The sequence below is a fragment of the Ammodytes marinus genome (assembly GCF_949987685.1).
Source record: "Ammodytes marinus genome assembly, chromosome: 7".
NCBI classification, from domain to species: domain Eukaryota; kingdom Metazoa; phylum Chordata; class Actinopteri; order Uranoscopiformes; family Ammodytidae; genus Ammodytes; species Ammodytes marinus.
In genome coordinates, this window is record NC_137211.1 from 6,333,546 (window position 1) to 6,351,339 (window position 17,794).

Consider the following 17,794-nt stretch of genomic DNA (forward strand, 5'->3'; position numbering starts at 1 on the left):
GTACTGCTTGTTGTTAATCCAATTTTGCCCTCAGGCCAATTTTCTCCACATGTTAAGCTTTTGTTTTTGTTTTGTTTGCTTGAATGATTTTTAACTTTTTGTTGCCTTCGTAGTTGATTACATCATCCTCACATTTGCTCAAACAGCCTGGCCTATTTTTCTCTCTTTCTTTCTTTTTATTATCAGTCTTTTTTCTCTGGACAATAACACTCTCAGGATTAGCTGTCGCCGCATGCAAGGTCAGCACTAAATCACAGCCGCATGCAAAGTCAAGGAGTAACCAAAGAGCGTGTGAGATCGATAGAAGTAATCCCTTTGGAAAGAGGGGATAGACTTTGCTCTTGATGTTATGTCTTTTATTTCTCTGTCTGGGACTGTGAGGAATTGTTTTATGCCTTTGCGCCGACAATAGCCAGAGCGGCATTATGTTTTTCGGGTTATCTGTCTGTCCGTCCTTCCAAGTTTGCACAATTGTCAACTTTCGACACAAGAATAAACTGTTAAGAATTATTTTCAAAGTTAGCACAAACTCGAGGCTGAACTGATTTGATATTGGAGGTCAAATGTTACTGCCACCTTACATATTGTGTGTTCGTCGTGACATGGTACCATAATGTAGTTTCTAAGGAGCTTTACATTCTTTAAAGCATCGCCCTACCACCACTGTACTTCCACTGTTCGTTAATTGTATGCATCGCGGAAACATATTACTGGTATTTCTAGCTTTCAATGTGAGGAAACACAAACTTTAATGTTATAACCCCCCCCCCCCCGCACATAGAGTATATGTTACTGGATGCACACATTTCTGCTGTGCTCTCAAGGAAATCAATATAAATGTCAAATTCCCTGGCAGTGATGTCAGCATGCATGACCCCACGCCCATCTGAAATATAAAAGCTAGTTCAAGTAATCAAAACCATTTATTTTATAGGGTATGAACCACATCTAGCAATCAGAGGGGAGGAGCTGAGCATCTTTACACTGTGGTCACATGTCAAGAGATGGAGAAAAAATAAAATAAAAATAAATAAATAAATAAAATAAATAAATCAGCGAGCGTGTAACTGCTCATCTCACAACCAAGAGAGAGACGTTGTCAGGGACACATCATCTGTGTAGCCTTAGGCAAGTTAGTGATGGCTGTGTGGAGCCCAGGCCAAGAAAAACACACCCATTGTCGAAGGGGTGTCACTTCTAGTTCAGTCAGTCATGCATTTTCAAATGCAGTTTTCTATACATTTGTCAGTATGTGGATGGATTTGAAAGTGGTGAAGTACAACGGTATAGGTAGGGGGGGAATACATTTGACCATACCTTTATCTTGACTATCCTTTCAGCGTTCTCGTCAGTGAATGAGGCCTACATGCCCACTTGCTGTAACGGCCCAGTTTGTATTCCTCTGGCTGAAAGCTGATGTAGCCTGGAGCAAAATGTCTGCATACATAGTGATTTATTCTGGCTTTTATAAGTGCAGAAACTCATGAAAAAAGAGAGGCTCGCCCCGATGTCAACACAAAAAGCTCTTGGCTTCTCCCAGTCAACAGCTGCTGTCACTTTTCTAACGCTGCCATTCAATTACCCCGGACAAACACATTGAGCATTCAACGCCATGATGAAGCTAGATCCTAGCCAGATGAAAACCCGCTGATAAGAGTCCCACACAGACACAGACACACACACACGCGCACACACAACAAGATCAGGCAAATACATAGGCACACACACACACACATACACACCCACACCCACACATAGACATAAACACACACGCACACACTTACATCAAGATCAGTCAAATACACAAGCACACACACAAACACACACTCATGAGCACACATGCACAAACTCACTCACTCACTCACTCACTCACTCACTCACTCACTCACTCACACACACACACACACACACACACACACACACACACACACACACACACGTCACACACACACACACACACACACACACACACACAGAAGCCTGGTTAATACTAAAAGTAAGTAGTGATGTGGCACTCGCGGCTGCATTGGCTCAAGCATTGGTCAGCTTGGCCATTGCCTGGGAGGCAGTTCCTTGTACATTTGCCCGCTGACATGCAAATCCTATGGCAATCGCTGCGCTTCGGTCCCTCTCTCTCTCTCTTTCTCTCTCTCTCTCTCTCTCTCTCTCTCTCTCTCTCTATGTGTACTCTCTCTGTCTCTCACTCTCTCTCTCTCTCTCTCTCTCACACTCTCACTTTACCCCATCCACTCTTATTGTGGATGTAACTATGCACCCAGTGTAGCAGCAACAGCAGCAGCAGCCAGCAGCAGGGAGAGAAATGCAACGAGCCCAGAGGAGCACCAACAATGGCGCCACAACACCACTCTCATCATCTCCTGTGTCTTTCTCCTTCTACCATCTCCCCTACCCTTACTCCCACCCCATCCCCATGTCTGTCTCTGTGCCCATCTGCCTGTCCCCGTGTCGGGTTAAAGAGCACAACAAGGACACCAAGGCGGAGTGGAGGAAGACGGTGCCCAGCTACAGCCAGTCGGCAGCCGCCATGGACATGCGTGCGTGGACGAACACGCAGGACGAAAGCCAGGACCCCTTGCCTAAAACCTGGGAGATGGCCTACACCGAGACCGGCATGGTGTATTTCATAGAGTAAGTGGGCTGCTCTTTTTTTTTCACTGCTATAATTACTTGCTTGCATTGTTTTGGTGCTATTACCCTCCTATTACATCAGTATTGGGTTCATACCAACTCCTAGTACTCTAACTACTAACTATACATCTCTAAGCCAAAATGTGTCAAGAGATCTGGCTGGCAGTGAGTCCTCCTTTCCAGTGGCGTTTTTTTTTTTAATATATGAAGAAAATTGGTGGGACAACCACCACTGAAGTAGGCTACGAACAGGAAAACTATAGGCTACACTCGCTTACCGTCTGATGTGCTTTTAACGCGTCAACAAACAACAGCGGTGTCGGCCTAAGTTGTTTTGAAACAACTACTATGCCATAGTCAAATGTGTAGGAAGAAAGTGAGTGAGGGAGGGAAGGAGTGTGTTTGTGAGTGAGTGAGTGAGTGTGCTTGTGAGTGAGTGAGTGAGTAAGTGAACGAGGTACTGAGCGAGTTAGTGAGTGAGTGAGTGAGTGAGTGTGCTTGTGAGTGAGTGAGTGAGTAAGTGAACGAGGTACTGAACGAGGTACTGAACGAGGTAGTGAGCGAGTGAGTGAGTGAGTGAGTGAGTGAGTGAGTGAGTGACTGAGTGAGTGAGTGAGTGACTGAGTGAACGAGGTAATGAGTGAGTGATGTAGTGAGTGAGTGAGTGAGTGAGTGAGTGAGTGAGTGAGTGAGTGAGTGAGTGAGAGCTGTTCAGTTGACAGCTCCATCCTCTGCACTATATCAAACCAGGAGCTGGATATGATGGAAGCTATGTGTAGTAGGCCTCTGCAAATGGCAGTTTTGTTCTGCTCCATTAAGTTTTTGTCTTTTATTTTCCTCCTATAGCTGCGTTTTGATGTCAGATGATTGTCGGCGTCGGGCATGGCAGCATTGTTTACCTGGCCCGTTATAGTGTGGCAAGCAGTCAATGCAGGAGCCCTTCTGTCAGGGCCAGGTGCTGCCGGCAACAGCGCGCTCTCTCACTGTTAAATCAATAGCTCACCCTGCCAGCCAGAGCAACAACAGGCTAAATGAGGCTCGTCACCCCTGAACCGCAACTTTATGATCTCTGCAGCTGCTCACGCGTTTCTTTTTCCGCGGTCTATGTATTCCTGCTTCTACTCCTCCTTCTCTCTCTCTCTCTCTCCCTCTCTCTCTGTCTCTCTGCATCTCTCTCCCTCTCTCTCTCTGTCTCTCTCTCTCCCTCTCTCTCCATCTCTCTCTCCGTCTCTCTCTCTCTCTCCGTCTCTCTCTCTCTCTCTGTCTCCCTCTCTGTCCCTCCCTCCCTCCCTCCCTTTCCCTCAATGTGTCCTCCGAGCCTTGTTAAAATGTTACTAATGTTTTAAAGGCTTTTCTCTAATGAGCCATTTTATCCCCCGAAGATTAGAAGTATGCCACTCGTTCAGTTTTTTTAAAAATTTTTATTCATGAGCTTTTAGTTTTGTTTGTTTGATAGATCTGGTGGAAATAGCTCCTGGGTAAAGTGTTCTCCTGAGAGTTGCTAATTTGCCTGAATTGTCACACTACGTTAAATGTTTAAATTTTTTATTGAAAATTATTCTATTCTCTGTCCTTTTTACTTCAGTCACAACAGTAAGACCACCACCTGGCTGGACCCGCGCCTCGCCAAGAAGGCCAAGCCTCCGGAGAAGTGCGAGGAAGGAGGTGAGACAATGTTATCTCTAGATTTGTGTAATGTAATAAAACGTTAACTTTATTCAAGCAAGGACAATGTACAAAAAAAACAGTTAAGGCAAGGAGATATGTACTGAAGTGTACAAGCTTTTTGCTCAAATTTCTATTTTCCACCTGTAGTCCCTGGGCAGTGGGCACATACGTGGAATAAAACAATTTTGGTACAAAAATAGACAAGATACAATGATAAACATCATTAAACATTAAAAAGATTACAAAGATCTTATATTTTATAATAATATACCCCTATCCCACCTGTGCTCCAAAATTGTGTTAGCAAGTTTGCGGTGACCTTTAAAAAATGTTAAGTCAGGCGGGAGAAAGTTTACAAATCAGTATCGGTTAATAGCTGTGTTGAGAGACTGTTCCATTGTTTTATTTATGGCCACGGAAGAGGAAGGACAACTTTCAAAACAGCTTTTTGCATGTTGCATGATGCAAATGGTGCATTCTGCTCTGTCCTAATTATTGACCTGATTGCCTGTGTTTTTAATTCTGAGCAACAAGTGTCACCAAAACTTCCTTAGGGGGCACCTACTATCCACCCCTCACTCCCACCACATACACTGTCATCCCTGCCCATACGTACTCACACTTACACCCTGCTGTACGGAGCAGTGGTATGCATGAGAAAATCTCAGCGGGCTTGTTCACAGTCATGCGGTTGGTGACATAGGCACAATCTTCGAGTCTCCAGCCTTGAGCCCCCTCTCTCCTCCTAATGGCTTGTGGGACATATGCAGGGAGCTCGTCAACACAGCATCTCTCAGTGGGCAATTTGCCATGGCCCCTCTTGCGTTAAGATCTCCTTCTGAGCCACTGAGAGAAAAAAAAACTGCTGGAAAATAAAAAGGCCATTACTTTCCAGGGAGGATGTAGTAACACATTATACATTTTTCCCCATTTCCCCCTTTACCCTCCCTGCCTCCTCCACAATATGTATTAAGTCCCCAAACACATGGTGACATATAAAAAGAAAGCCTCCCGCTCTGTGTGTGTCTAGGTGAGCGTGCTGTGAAGCTGCCATTCAAAGCGCTATGCCTCCATTGTGTGTGTCCTTATTCTTTTCCACTTAACTAACTTAACTTAAGTGATTTTGCATCTGTCTTTTTTTGCCTTGTGTGTTCTCACCCCAGAGCTGCCCTACGGCTGGGAGAAGATTGAGGATCCCCAGTTTGGCACCTACTACGTCGAGTGAGTACACTTCTCCCTTAATGCCTAGAGGGACCCAGAGGGCGACACCAGGGAATTGTGGGAGATGTAGGAGGATATGGCTTACTCAACTGCATGCAAAATGTTGGGTCTCTTTTTTTTGAGTGCATGGCTTCAATGTTATACCTGTGTGGCTCCTCTTGAAGCTCTGTATGGATTTCTGTCTGATTTCACTTAGAAAAACTTTTTTAAAAGAGTTGCGACGTCATTATATTCACAGCTGAAACTTTAGGCGAGACACTGCAGGTGAACAGGGGAACATTTTTAACTGATAGATATCGTCATGTTGATAACTTGTTTGAATAAATATGAAAATTTGGCACTATATAAGTAGATATGCAACTCTTTGACAACTAAAAATTGATACCAAAGTTTTTACAGAGCAGATTATGGATACAGCCTTTATTCATTTTATTAAAAAATGACAAAAAAAAGTTGCGCAGTTCTTAATTATGAATTTTTGGCACGTTTTCAATTAACACAATGTATCATAAATCAGACAATTAACAACACATGAACAAATCATTCTGTAATAACTTTTCAGACGTGTGCTCAGAATGATTATTGATAGTTTAGTTGATGTAAGTGCTTTAGAAGCTAATGTTTTTGGTTCAGAGTATTGAAAGAAACTAAATTTGAATAAAAAAAAAGATGGTTATGTAAAATACACATCTACATCTGTACATTTCGGACCTTTTATTTCTGGCCTTCAAGCCATATCAATGAATGTCGGAGATGTATATGAGTGTTCAATATGACATTGTTGCATCTCAGGGGACCTGTGGACTACTACTCTATGCATAGGGGCTCCCCATATGCCATTGTCAATACAGCTGACACGGTTTTCCCACAGTCCTGCAGAAAGCAATTATGCCACTACAGATAACCCTGCATTGGTAACAGCTATCTGTGTGTGTGTGTGTGTGTGTGTGTGTGTGTGTGTGTGTGTGTGTGTGTGTGTGTGTGTGTGTGTGTGTGTGTGTGTGTGTGTGTGTGTGTGTGTGTGTGTGTGTGTGTGTGTGTGTGTGTGTGTGTGTTTGTACGTCAAAGAGAAAAGAGAGTGAGTGAGGACAACAGAAAATGAAGGTTTAAGGTCCTTGAGAGGGAGAGACGAGGGCGAGAGAGAGAGAGATTCCATTCTGATCAAGAGTGTAAACAAGAGCACAATGTTTCATTTTAGTCCCATTACCGTGGACAAAGAGTGGGGGGGAGACCTGCAGGCAAAGGGAGGGAGGGGTGGGGGGGGACATCAGTGCGCCTGTTTATGCAAGAGGGTCACATAGGGGCCGGGCCGTCTCTCTTCGGTCCCTGTCTCTGTTTCTGTTTGGGCAAAATATTGTTGTGAATGAACGAGAGACCGAACGAGAGACCGAACGAGACGGAAACGACGTGACACAAAGTCTCATTATTATTGCCTCAACGGCCAAATAAAACATGAGGTGTCGCAATCAGGGAGCGAGAGAGGAAATGAAAGTGTTGCAATGAAAGAGAGAGAGAGAGGGCGAGTGTTTATCTCTCCAGACTTAATGGGCAAGGTATCTTTGTGCATGAGTCATATTCTCCAAGAGCGCAGAGTAGTTTTTACTAATGCACACACAGAGACACACTCACACGCACATACATAAATACACACTGACACAAATGCATATATACACACAAACACAGACACACCTATATACACAGACACACACACACACACACACACACACACACACACACACACACACACACACACACACACACACACACACACACACTGTATATACCATCAGTGTCTCAGCATAACGGCTGATTTGCTGTGCAGCATCGATGCACTTTGTCTTCCCAAGGTGCTGTCATGACCGGGATTTACAACTGTTAAAGCTCATTAGGCAGACGAGCTCGCCCTGTCTCCATTATCACCGTACCGTGGCGGGACAGGTCTCTGGGTAGCAGCAAATGTCTCGGTGCACAGGTGTGACCTGCAAATCTTTTAATTGTTTTTTTTGGATTGACTTTGGTGTAAATTCCCCTCAAATAGTAGACGCAGAACTTTGGGAAAAACAAGGCTGTTTGTTTTCAGAAAAATTTAAAAGGAAGCACATTTTCGTTAACATCTGTCTACAGCGTATTGATCATGGGATTACAATACATCATTGTGGACATCACACAAACATTGCTACTGATCTCTATTTACTTTTTTTTGTTCTCTCATTTTGTTTAGATCCAATCCATCTGTGTGTGTTTATACAGCTAGCATTTGCAGGTCTGGTTTCATGGTTCCCATACTCTGCAGTAGTTAGTAGAACACCCTTATACCTGTATGTTAGGTGACATGCCGGTGTCTACCTTAGCTTAGGTTATGTGACACCCAGCCCTCATAGTCAAATCACAGTTTTGCATGACACGCAAAGAACAGTATCAGCTGTGTGTGTACAAGTACAAGCTCTGTGGGGCCAACAGGTAAAATACCACAGACAAAATACAAATGCTAAAAAAAATCGTCTCACACTCCGATTGTGTGTTAGTCAACAGGTGGTGGTAATGAATGAATAGAAAATAGCAGGGACAAAACCGGTATTGGATTACATACGCACAGTTAAGCTTTATTGAACTATTTATAATGCTTGTTCATTTGATGTTTTTTTTCTATCCGCTCTTTGCAGCCATATCAACCAGAAGACGCAGTTTGAGAATCCAGTCCTGGAAGCTAAGAGAAAGTTGAGCGTGGACATTCCCGCCGCAGTGCCTCCGCCACCCGTAGCCACACCCTCAGGTAAAACTAGAACCCCACAACCCAAAGCCCTCTGCTGCAGACACTTCAGAATGTGGTGTTAACATTAGGTTGCAAATGGAGGAAGGATCTGCAGAGGAAACGGGAACTTTCTTGTCATTGCTAATTACATTTTGTTCTAAGAAAGTTCTGACATGGCAGAGGGAGAGAGAGAGAGAAGTAGGGAGAAAAAAATGTCAGTTCCAGAAATTCAATTAGATTTATTTTGAGATTCACCACTACATTGAGTCAGTTTTTTTTGTTGAAGAAAGTCAAGAATTTACTGCTAGCATAATGAATATGTGGCTATTACAGGCGTTGGTATGTGGTTTTTACACAAATATTTGGACAGTTAAATGCACATTAACTGTCATGGTTTAGATTGAGCGCCGGGAAGTTTGTCTCTGGCTGGTCACCAGGGAAATAGACAGAGGAAGTGAGATCATTTGCTCTAAATTGCATCCTGGAATTTCAGGGATTGAGAGAGAGAGAGAGAGAGAGAGAGAGAGAGAGAGAGAGAGAGAGAGAGAGAGAGAGAGAGAGAGAGAGAGAGAGAGAGAGAGAGAGAGAGAGAGAGAGAGAGAGAGAGAGAGAGAGAGAGAGAGAGAGAGAGAGAGAGAGAGAGAGAGAGAGAGAGAGAGAGAGAGAGAGAGAGAGAGAGAGAGCAGCACTGTGTAACACATCATTTGTATACCGATACTATAGTGTATTATCCCATCCCAATAATCCCCTGACTTTTTCCTGAAGCAGCGAGAGTATGTGGTTTTCAAGTGAAAATATCACAACTATCAAAGTTGTTTTTCAGCTAATTCATCAGACCAGGGTGATGTTAATAAGGTGTCAATAGGTTGACCCATTGTCCTATTCTTCTTGCTATACGATTCAGCAGAGGAGACAGCGTTATTAAATGTAGAGTAAGCTATCCTGGAGAACGCTATTTTTGAAAATCACTTTGTGTCAAAATCAGTAAACATCTCCTCACGATCTGCTACATATCCTTACAGTGTGTGAGCGCTGGAAAAAATTAATACACAGCCTAGGCTCTGTAAACAAAGGGCGGCCGCTGTAGCTATAGCAACATGCCCGTTTACAGAGCATAGACTGTGTACTTACACTGGCTTTTTTTCCAGAATTGGAACTTCCATCTTTAAAGCACAGGTGTTATCTTAATGGCTCTAGCTTTGTGTTCAGTGAAGAGCAAACCTTTATAACAAGGTGTTAGATTGTATTATCCATATGCTTGGAGTATGTCTGTCGTCTGCAAGATGCTCTAGCTGTTGACAGGCTGCTGATAAACAGCCCCATCGCCTCTGAAGCAATGATGATATTCAATTTGAATAATGGAGCGGTGCTTCACTTGGAGGCAGAATTCATTTTGACAAGTAGATTATGAAATACGTGGGGGTGGGAGGGGAGAGGAGGGGGGGCGCCTCTGAGGTCTCTTTGAAAATGCTTTTGCCCCAGTCAGTCACCGCTGTTCAATGATCCCCTTAGAGAGCACAGGGAGAGGAGGGGAGAGAGAGAGAGTGAGATAGAGACAGGGGTGACTGCGGGTTGAGAGTGACTTATGATCATAAATAGCATTTCTACCGGGTCATCTGTTCATCATTTACCACCTGTTGATGCATGCCGCCTGCTCGGCTGGTCTAATCACTGTGCTCTCAGTCAATGTAAAGGCAGCAGCAGCTCTCCAATGTTGTAAAAAAAAAAGAATTGGTTGGTAAGAAAGAATTGTTATCCCCCTTCTGGTGCGTGCACACACAGAGCGTGGCCGCATTAGTATTCAAACTAGCCTCTCTGTATCTCAGACTGTACTCCTTGGACAGCACTGTCTGCCTCACGCACACAGCTCCCACAGCTCCCACAGCTGAGCCTTCTCTCCCGCAGCAGTGTCTGTGGATGAAATGATTTCCTCCTAGCTTCACCCACACACCTTCCCCTGTGCTGCCTCCTGCTCCTTGCCGCCCTCGTTAATGAGAATTAATGGCCACAGCTGGATCGTCTCGTGTGAGCGTGTGTGGACGTGCGCGAGGCGGCCAATCCAAACGCTAAACAGTCTTTTTGACAGGGATGGCTAGCCGTGACCTCCCAGACAATGCCGCAGAGCACCGCAGCACTGTGCCATAATTACAGCGCCGACAATCTTTCGGCCTGACATTTTCATATAATCACTTCGCTCCGGGAGAATACAGTTTGTCCCACAGTGTGTGGACCGCAGCTTAATCAAGACCATGTAAACATGTATTTTTGGTGTCCCTCCATTCCCCTCCTTAGCCCACTAACTCCCCTCCTTCTCTCTCTTTACTTCTCTGTCAGTGTTGCTTTCATGGTCATGTAAGAAACAGTGTTGACAGTCTCTTGACATAGTGTGTGAACATGGGAACGCCTGGCCAATCTGAATGGGGCTTAACCCTTGTCAAAAAAGCCTCCCATATTAAAACAAGCTCACACCCTAAATGTCATGTTATCACTTGTGCATGCCACATATACTTTCGCAACATTCCTTGACATCTATAGGATACTTCTGACACAACTCTGACGCGGGAATATTACGGTTCATCATACTTTGCATAATCTCTTTTTTCTTCTTCAAAGAGGTCACAATTGCGATGCAGTTATGCAAATTGCAGTCCCATGACACATTGAGAGTAGTGTTGGAGGGAAGAGAGGGGTGGGGGGGGGGGGTTCTATCTCATACCCTACCTAATGAGATTGATGCCCGGACCATTTATCAGTGTGGGAAAGGGTCGGAGAAGAAGCCCAGCTTGCAGGGCGCGCAGCATATAACTCACAATCTCATATAGGCTCCTAAACCACAGGGCCAGGATTTAGTATGAATTTCCCCTCTTTCTGTCAAGGCTAACTCCATTCCTCTCCGTCTCTTTCTATCGCATTGAACTTACTCACTCTCTCTCTAACTCATGCACGCATACAAGCATGCACACACACACACACACACACACACACACACACACACACACACACACACACACACACACACACACACACACATACACACAGTCTTCTTAAATGTTACCCCATTTACGTATCCTGCAGGCACCACAAAGGGAATTTGCAATGAAAAGTTCACCTGCAAAATGTCAGATGAACATTTCACGACGGATTTACCGCTGCAGTGAAAGGATTTTCACATTTCCGCAGTAATGAAATGTGTATTGGCTTTGCAAAGAAAGCAGTAGACTGACAAGTTGTGTGTGTGTGTGTGTGTGTGTGTATGTGTGTGTGTGTGTGTTTGTGTTTGTGTGTGTGTGTGTGTGTGTATATACTGTGTGTGTGTGTGTGTGTCCGTATGTGATTTGTTTGAGTTTGCACTTAAATTACGACACTAACAGAGTGATCGTGTAATTACTAGCAGTGAGGGACGTGCTGTCAGACATGTTGTCACTGTGCGAATATTGCCATTATGGAGACAGATGGCACTTTGTGAGCAAGCCTTTCAGTTTCTCTTCATTTTCCAGGGTCATTTTCACACACACGTGCATGCTGACGTACGTACTACATAGACCTTCACATCACGACAACCTGTGAACTGCATGCTCCCATTTATAGAAACATGCTAGTGAATGGATTTAAAGTGTAATATATGAGACACATGTAACAGTGGTGTACAAAAACTTAAAATACTAATTATAAAAAAATAAAAAGAGACACACAATTTATTGTTGGACTAAAAATGTGCAGGTAAACCAATGCAGTATATTTAGTATACACTAATTACAGTCATTAGGCTATTAAACATAGATTTTCCCTCAATTTCCCTGTCCATTACCGCTTGTCAATCCCTCTCCTCTTCTGTCCCTACCAACAGAGGAGCCTGCTAGGGGTTTGCGAGGCTTCACGCGAGACCCGTCCCAGCTTCAAGGCTCCATCCTGCAGACCGCTCTGAGGAAAAGCCCCCAGGGGTTTGGCTTCACCATCATCGGAGGAGACCGGCCCGACGAGTTCCTCCAGGTGAAAAACGTCCTTCTGGACGGGCCCGCCGCGCATGACAACAAGATCGCCTCAGGTAATTCTTAAAGACCTACTTCACCGGTGGAAATATGAAGGTGTATTGAACTCTGAGATCTTATGTAGAATAAATGTGTAAGAAATTTAGATATCGGTTCATCCTAGCCTGAGAAAAAAGGCAGAAAGAGTGTTTTATGGTCTCACTGTCTAACCCTACATGTTCCCATGTGTGACATGGTAAAACGTAGGGTTAGGATTAACAGGACAGCTGGGTCAAGGGAAGACTGAGGGAAGAAAAACAACAAACAACCCCTAACCCTATAGCAGCATTCCTGTTTACAGAGCCTAGGCTGTTAATTCACACTGTATTTCTTCAGCCTGACCCGGTACGTACATGAAGTTACTACACTCGTGAGGAGATATTCACTGATTTTGACAAATAGTTATTTTGACAACAAATGTTCTCCAGAATTGCTGACTCCACCTTTAATGGGAGAAAAATGGGCATTTACTTTAACAAAACACAGTCCAGGGTCACATTGACTTGTCTACTGTTTGCCTGTTTTGTCTGCCTATGCACACAGTGACACTCGACTTGGCACCTGTATACTGACTCTATATAAAAACCGTTTTATGTACCCCGAGCACACACACACACACAAACAAAGTCATTTGGAGAAAAAGCACAACAGAGGCCCATTACTGTGAATGTCACATTGCTTGATCAAGCAAAAGAGGAGTTTATAGGCAGTGCTTTGTTGGAGCAGCCCTAAAAATTGAAAACATGTCGATAACACACATGTTCAGTTTATGGTTGACACCCAGATTTTATACGCGGCCATATATTAGAGATTTAACAGGCCTGCCGACAGTTGTCTTTTCATGGCTGGCAGGTGACAGGCCTGCTTATCTATTCTGAATAAAACGGCATGCAGTAGTCTGCCTTGTAACACAGACATCGATGCTACATGTAGCTCTGCCAGCCTTGCCACTATAAATGCGCTATGGCTTCTGTAGTACTGTATACATACTGTGATAACATGCATGGTGATTGTAATCATTTGAATTAATGCCAGTGAAGTGCCCGAGGATTCACATATACAGAAATATCGATTGCACTGATGGTTCGAACAGACACGCCGCTCGCCTCTTGCTGAGATTCCACATTGGAGTAGGACAGAGAGAGTAATTATTTTCCATGTTTAATTTCCCTTGAGAAAGAGGGTAATTTATTAAAGCAAAAAAAGGAAAAAGTAATTAATTTCACTTGGTTGTAATAGCAAAACACTGAACTGCACCAACTTCACTTACCTTGTTTTTGATTTAGGTTTCTGAGACTCTTAGATTTGACTTCCTCCTCTGTACATATATTGTTTTGTGGATTCGTAGTCATTAGGTAAGTCATTAGTGCTATTATATAGTGTAGTGGGTCTGAACAGGAACTACTACACACTGGGATATGGAGCGCATGAGTGAAACCTAAGCTGTTGTTTTCTAGGTATAAGAGTATTGATTGTGTAGGTGGACTGAATCCTCCGCCGGGAGTTAAGCCAGGCAAGCCAGTCAGCATTTCAGCCAGCTATCAGGGCCTATATGTCAGCTAGGCCAGGGGTGATGAGAACCCCCCTAGCCCTCACCCCTCCCTTCCCCCCTTATAGGATGATGAATGGAGGAAGAAGAGAATAAATAGCATGTCAGCGGTCTTGTCCTATTGTATGCTCTCGCTCGCTTTCTGCATCCCCATTATCATCTTTGAATTGTTGGACGGAGAAAGGGATACTGATTCTACTCGACTGAAGACTGAACATTGAATGTTTAATTATGGCTAGCCGTTGGTCGATAGTAGAGGCTCTGTACAGAGCCATGGCCTTTTGTTATGGCCTTTTAACTCACTGCCGTAAAGATTTTTAAAGAGTCCATATTCCCCAGGTAAAAAGGATAGGGAAGGTGAATTCAATACCAGAAACTGAAAACCCCTCCAGAGGGGGTCGATTTGCCATTGTGAAGTGACGTAGTAATCACAGTCCCCCCCCCACTCAACTTTGGACCTTTCCCAGATGTGTAAAAAATAAATTTTTTCACCCTTTTTCTTTCCCTTTTTCTTTTCTTTTTTGATGTCCGTCTTGGGAGAGGGATCCTTTCCTCTGTCAACTCTCCCTGAGGTTTTAATCCCGATAAAGGGTTATTACTGGGAGTTTTTTTCTCAGCCGAGCCAAAGGTCTAAGAGCAGAGGGTGTCATACTGTATGGAATGTGAAGCCCACTGAGGCAAATGTCTATTTGTGATATTGGGCTATACAAATAAAACTGATTTGATTTGATTTGATTTAGGTGACGTGATCGTGGACATCAACGGTAACTGCGTGCTGGGGAAGACTCACGCCGACGTGGTTCATCTGTTCCAGTCCATCCCGGTCAACCAGTACGTGGACATGGTGCTGTGCCGAGGCTACCCGCTGCCCGAGGACTCCGGCAGCAGCAGCGGCAACAACAACGAGGACCTCACCGCAGGCCCGGGCACCTCCAAGGAAACCTCTTCCCCATCCCCCTCCGCCTCCACCTCCACCCCACCCCACTACACAGTCCCAGACGGGGGCACCCTCCCCAGGCAAACCGCGACGATGACCAACGGAGGCCGGCACCACCACCATTCCCATCACCCACACCACCATCACATTCCTCCCAACCAAGACGGGCCAGACCTCACTTTCTTACAGCCGGAGCTTGTGAGCGTTCCGTTGGAGAAGGGTCCCGGAGGTTTCGGCTTTGCCATAGCGGACTGTCCCCTGGGTCAGAAGGTGAAGATGATCCTGGACGCCCAGTGGTGCCGCGGCCTGTTAAAGGGCGATGTCATCAAAGAGATAAACAGACAGAATGTGCAGACGCTGAGCCACTCTCAGGTGGTGGATATCCTCAAAGACCTGCCCGTAGGCAGCGAGGTCAATGTGCTGGTGCTCAGAGGAGGTGAGTTTGGAATTCTAATTTGAAAAATAAAAGCTTGAATTTGATATAGATTAGTAGGACTAGGACCAATAGGACTAATCCTTATGAATATGACGGTGCAGGTGGCGGGATTGCAGTGCTGCTGATGCAATGACATCTATGTTGTTAAATAGCTGCTTCCTATATTCCATCTTCCCAGGTTACAATTCAGACAACAAGCAGGTGATATAAAGGCCAGTTTCACAGACATGGATTAAGCCAAGTCCTGGACTAAATGGAATTTTGAATGGAGATTGTCCATTTGAAAATACAGTTTAGTCCAGAACTATGCCTAATCCATGGTTGTGAAAAGTAACTAGTGATTTAAATTATCAGCTAAATGTAGTGGAGTCGAAAGTCAAATATTTATTCCATTGAATTGTAGTGGAGTAGAAGTATAAAGTAGCATGGAAGGAAGATATTCAAGTAAAGAACAAGAACAAACGGAAGTACTGAAGAATCAAACAGTACTGGATTAGATGTATTACATCTCTGGACATCCCTGTTGTTAAATCCCTGCTTCCTATATTAATCTCTTCTCAGGTTACTATTCACATAACAAACAGGTGTTAGTTCCTGGAGATAATCTAGCGGTTTAGTCCGGCACTTTTGAAATCATTTCAATCCCCACACAGCGTTGTGTCATTGGTACACTCTCTCTCTCTCTCTCTCTCTCTCTCTCTCTCTCTCTCTCTCTCTCTCTCTCTCTCTCTCTTACACACTCTCCCTTTTCCCACCTAAAACAGAGAAAGCATCCTTGTGAGGCCTAGCGTTGACATAGGTCTATACATAGTTGTGGCAATGTTTTAATTTATAAATAACAGGATGGATGGCGACGTTGCGTAGGTATTTTATTTTGGTAACACAGATTCACCCAATGTTAAATAAAGCAATTTCACGCTCCGGTCCACACACCAACTCTGCACCGTGCACCGCACAGCTTCCCAAACAGGGAGGAAGTTGTGCTAAGTCACATGGTGAGAAAAAAGGAATGACACTTTAAGTTATTCCCTTGCTTCCAGGAGAGAGACAGAGAGAGAGAGAGAGAGAGAGGGAGAGAGACAGAGAGAGAGACACAGAGAGAGAGAGAGAGAGAGAGAGAGAGAGAGAGAGCATGGTGGATGATCATTACCCTTTTTCTTACTTCAGGCTTTCCCTTATTTGAAGGTCTTGTTCCTTTTTCTGTGCCTCTACTGCAGTGCAGAGCTGTAGCCTAGATTCCAGAGATCTGTGTTGCACCCACATATCAGATGTACTCAGCTGGGCTCTGCTCTGAGCTCCAGGGGGGTAGTTCTGTGTGTGTGTGTGTGTGTGTGTGTGTGTGTGGATCTGTATGTGTTCTGTTAACTTCTTGCCCATGTGTTCCAGCCTTGTATGCATATTTAATGCTACTTAAAACATGGCAGGAGATCACAGCTATCCAGCACTAAAAAGAGCAGCGCTGCAGGGCTTCCCTCAGGTCAGCCATAGACTAGGATTAGTTTGGGCTTTTCTCCGTGCCGCCAGGGGGGTGGAAGTCCCCTCTGATGACATCACAAAGATACAAGAAACAGGAAATGATTTGGTTGTGATCCATGTTCTGGATTTAATTCCGGAAATGAGACAGAATACCTTTGCCCTATGGGATATGTAGTACTGGACTCAGTGCACTTGTGAAATGCATGGGAAGATAGCATCGGCACCTTTTGCATTACTAATAAAAATACATTTAAAACATTTATCTTAACGTATCTTGTAAACCTTCACCATTCATTTAAAAAACGCCATTGCATTTCATTCACTTAATTCCGTTGATGACATCTGAAAAACGGTTATAAAAGCATGATCACAGCGATAGTATTAACAGTGTCCTAGTGGTGTAGCAAACAGCTGGCCGGTTTAACCTAGAGAGTTGCATGATTCCCAGGGCTTAAGTTAGGGTCATCTCTGTGTCTCTCCCATCCTGTAGTTGGAAGTGGCGTGTGAACCAATTTTTTTATATATTTTGCTGCTGGATTATACTGTCCCCTACTGGTTGAATTACGCCATGGCTCACTGACAGTACACTGTATATCACTTGACTGAGATGAAAGCAAGAGCGAGCTATTAAAAAAAAAACTGTTACCAAACCTCCAGGCAGTAAATTCCCTAAGTGACTGAGTGTAGAACAAGGTGCAGACTATGAGACACGGGAGATGATGTATTGTGAGGCCGTGCCACTGCGGGGCAAAGATACAACTCATCCTGTAAAGCCATATACGTTCGGAAAATATATGTTCGCTGTTGTTTTCGTATTGAATTTAAGATTTAATATCCACTTTCTACTTCTCTGCTTACAGGCCAGACGTCTCCGGTGAAATCCCTAAAACCAGTAAGTATTATGTAATGTTTCTTTCCTCTCTGTGTGTGTGTGTGTGTGTGTGTGTGTGTGTGTGTGTGTGTGTGTGTGTGTGTGTGTGTGTGTGTGTGTGTGTGTGTGTGTGTGTGTGTGTGTGTGTGTGTGTGTGTGTGTGTGTGTGTGTGTGTGTGTGTGTGTGTGTGTGTGTGTGTGTGTGTG

General features: G+C 44.2%; 1 protein-coding gene across 1 annotated transcript in view; it reads left to right on the plus strand.

The window, feature by feature from the left end:
- magi3a (membrane associated guanylate kinase, WW and PDZ domain containing 3a) overlaps window positions 1-17,794 on the plus strand; it is a 117,852-nt gene that overhangs the window by 85,828 nt on the left and 14,230 nt on the right. The window contains exons 5-11 of the mRNA XM_080031174.1: window positions 2,478-2,649; window positions 4,235-4,314; window positions 5,481-5,538; window positions 8,202-8,311; window positions 12,138-12,335; window positions 14,608-15,240; window positions 17,577-17,608. Of these exons, the coding sequence (XP_079887300.1) occupies window positions 2,478-2,649; window positions 4,235-4,314; window positions 5,481-5,538; window positions 8,202-8,311; window positions 12,138-12,335; window positions 14,608-15,240; window positions 17,577-17,608 (1,283 nt within the window). The remainder of the gene's footprint in view (window positions 1-2,477; window positions 2,650-4,234; window positions 4,315-5,480; window positions 5,539-8,201; window positions 8,312-12,137; window positions 12,336-14,607; window positions 15,241-17,576; window positions 17,609-17,794) is intronic.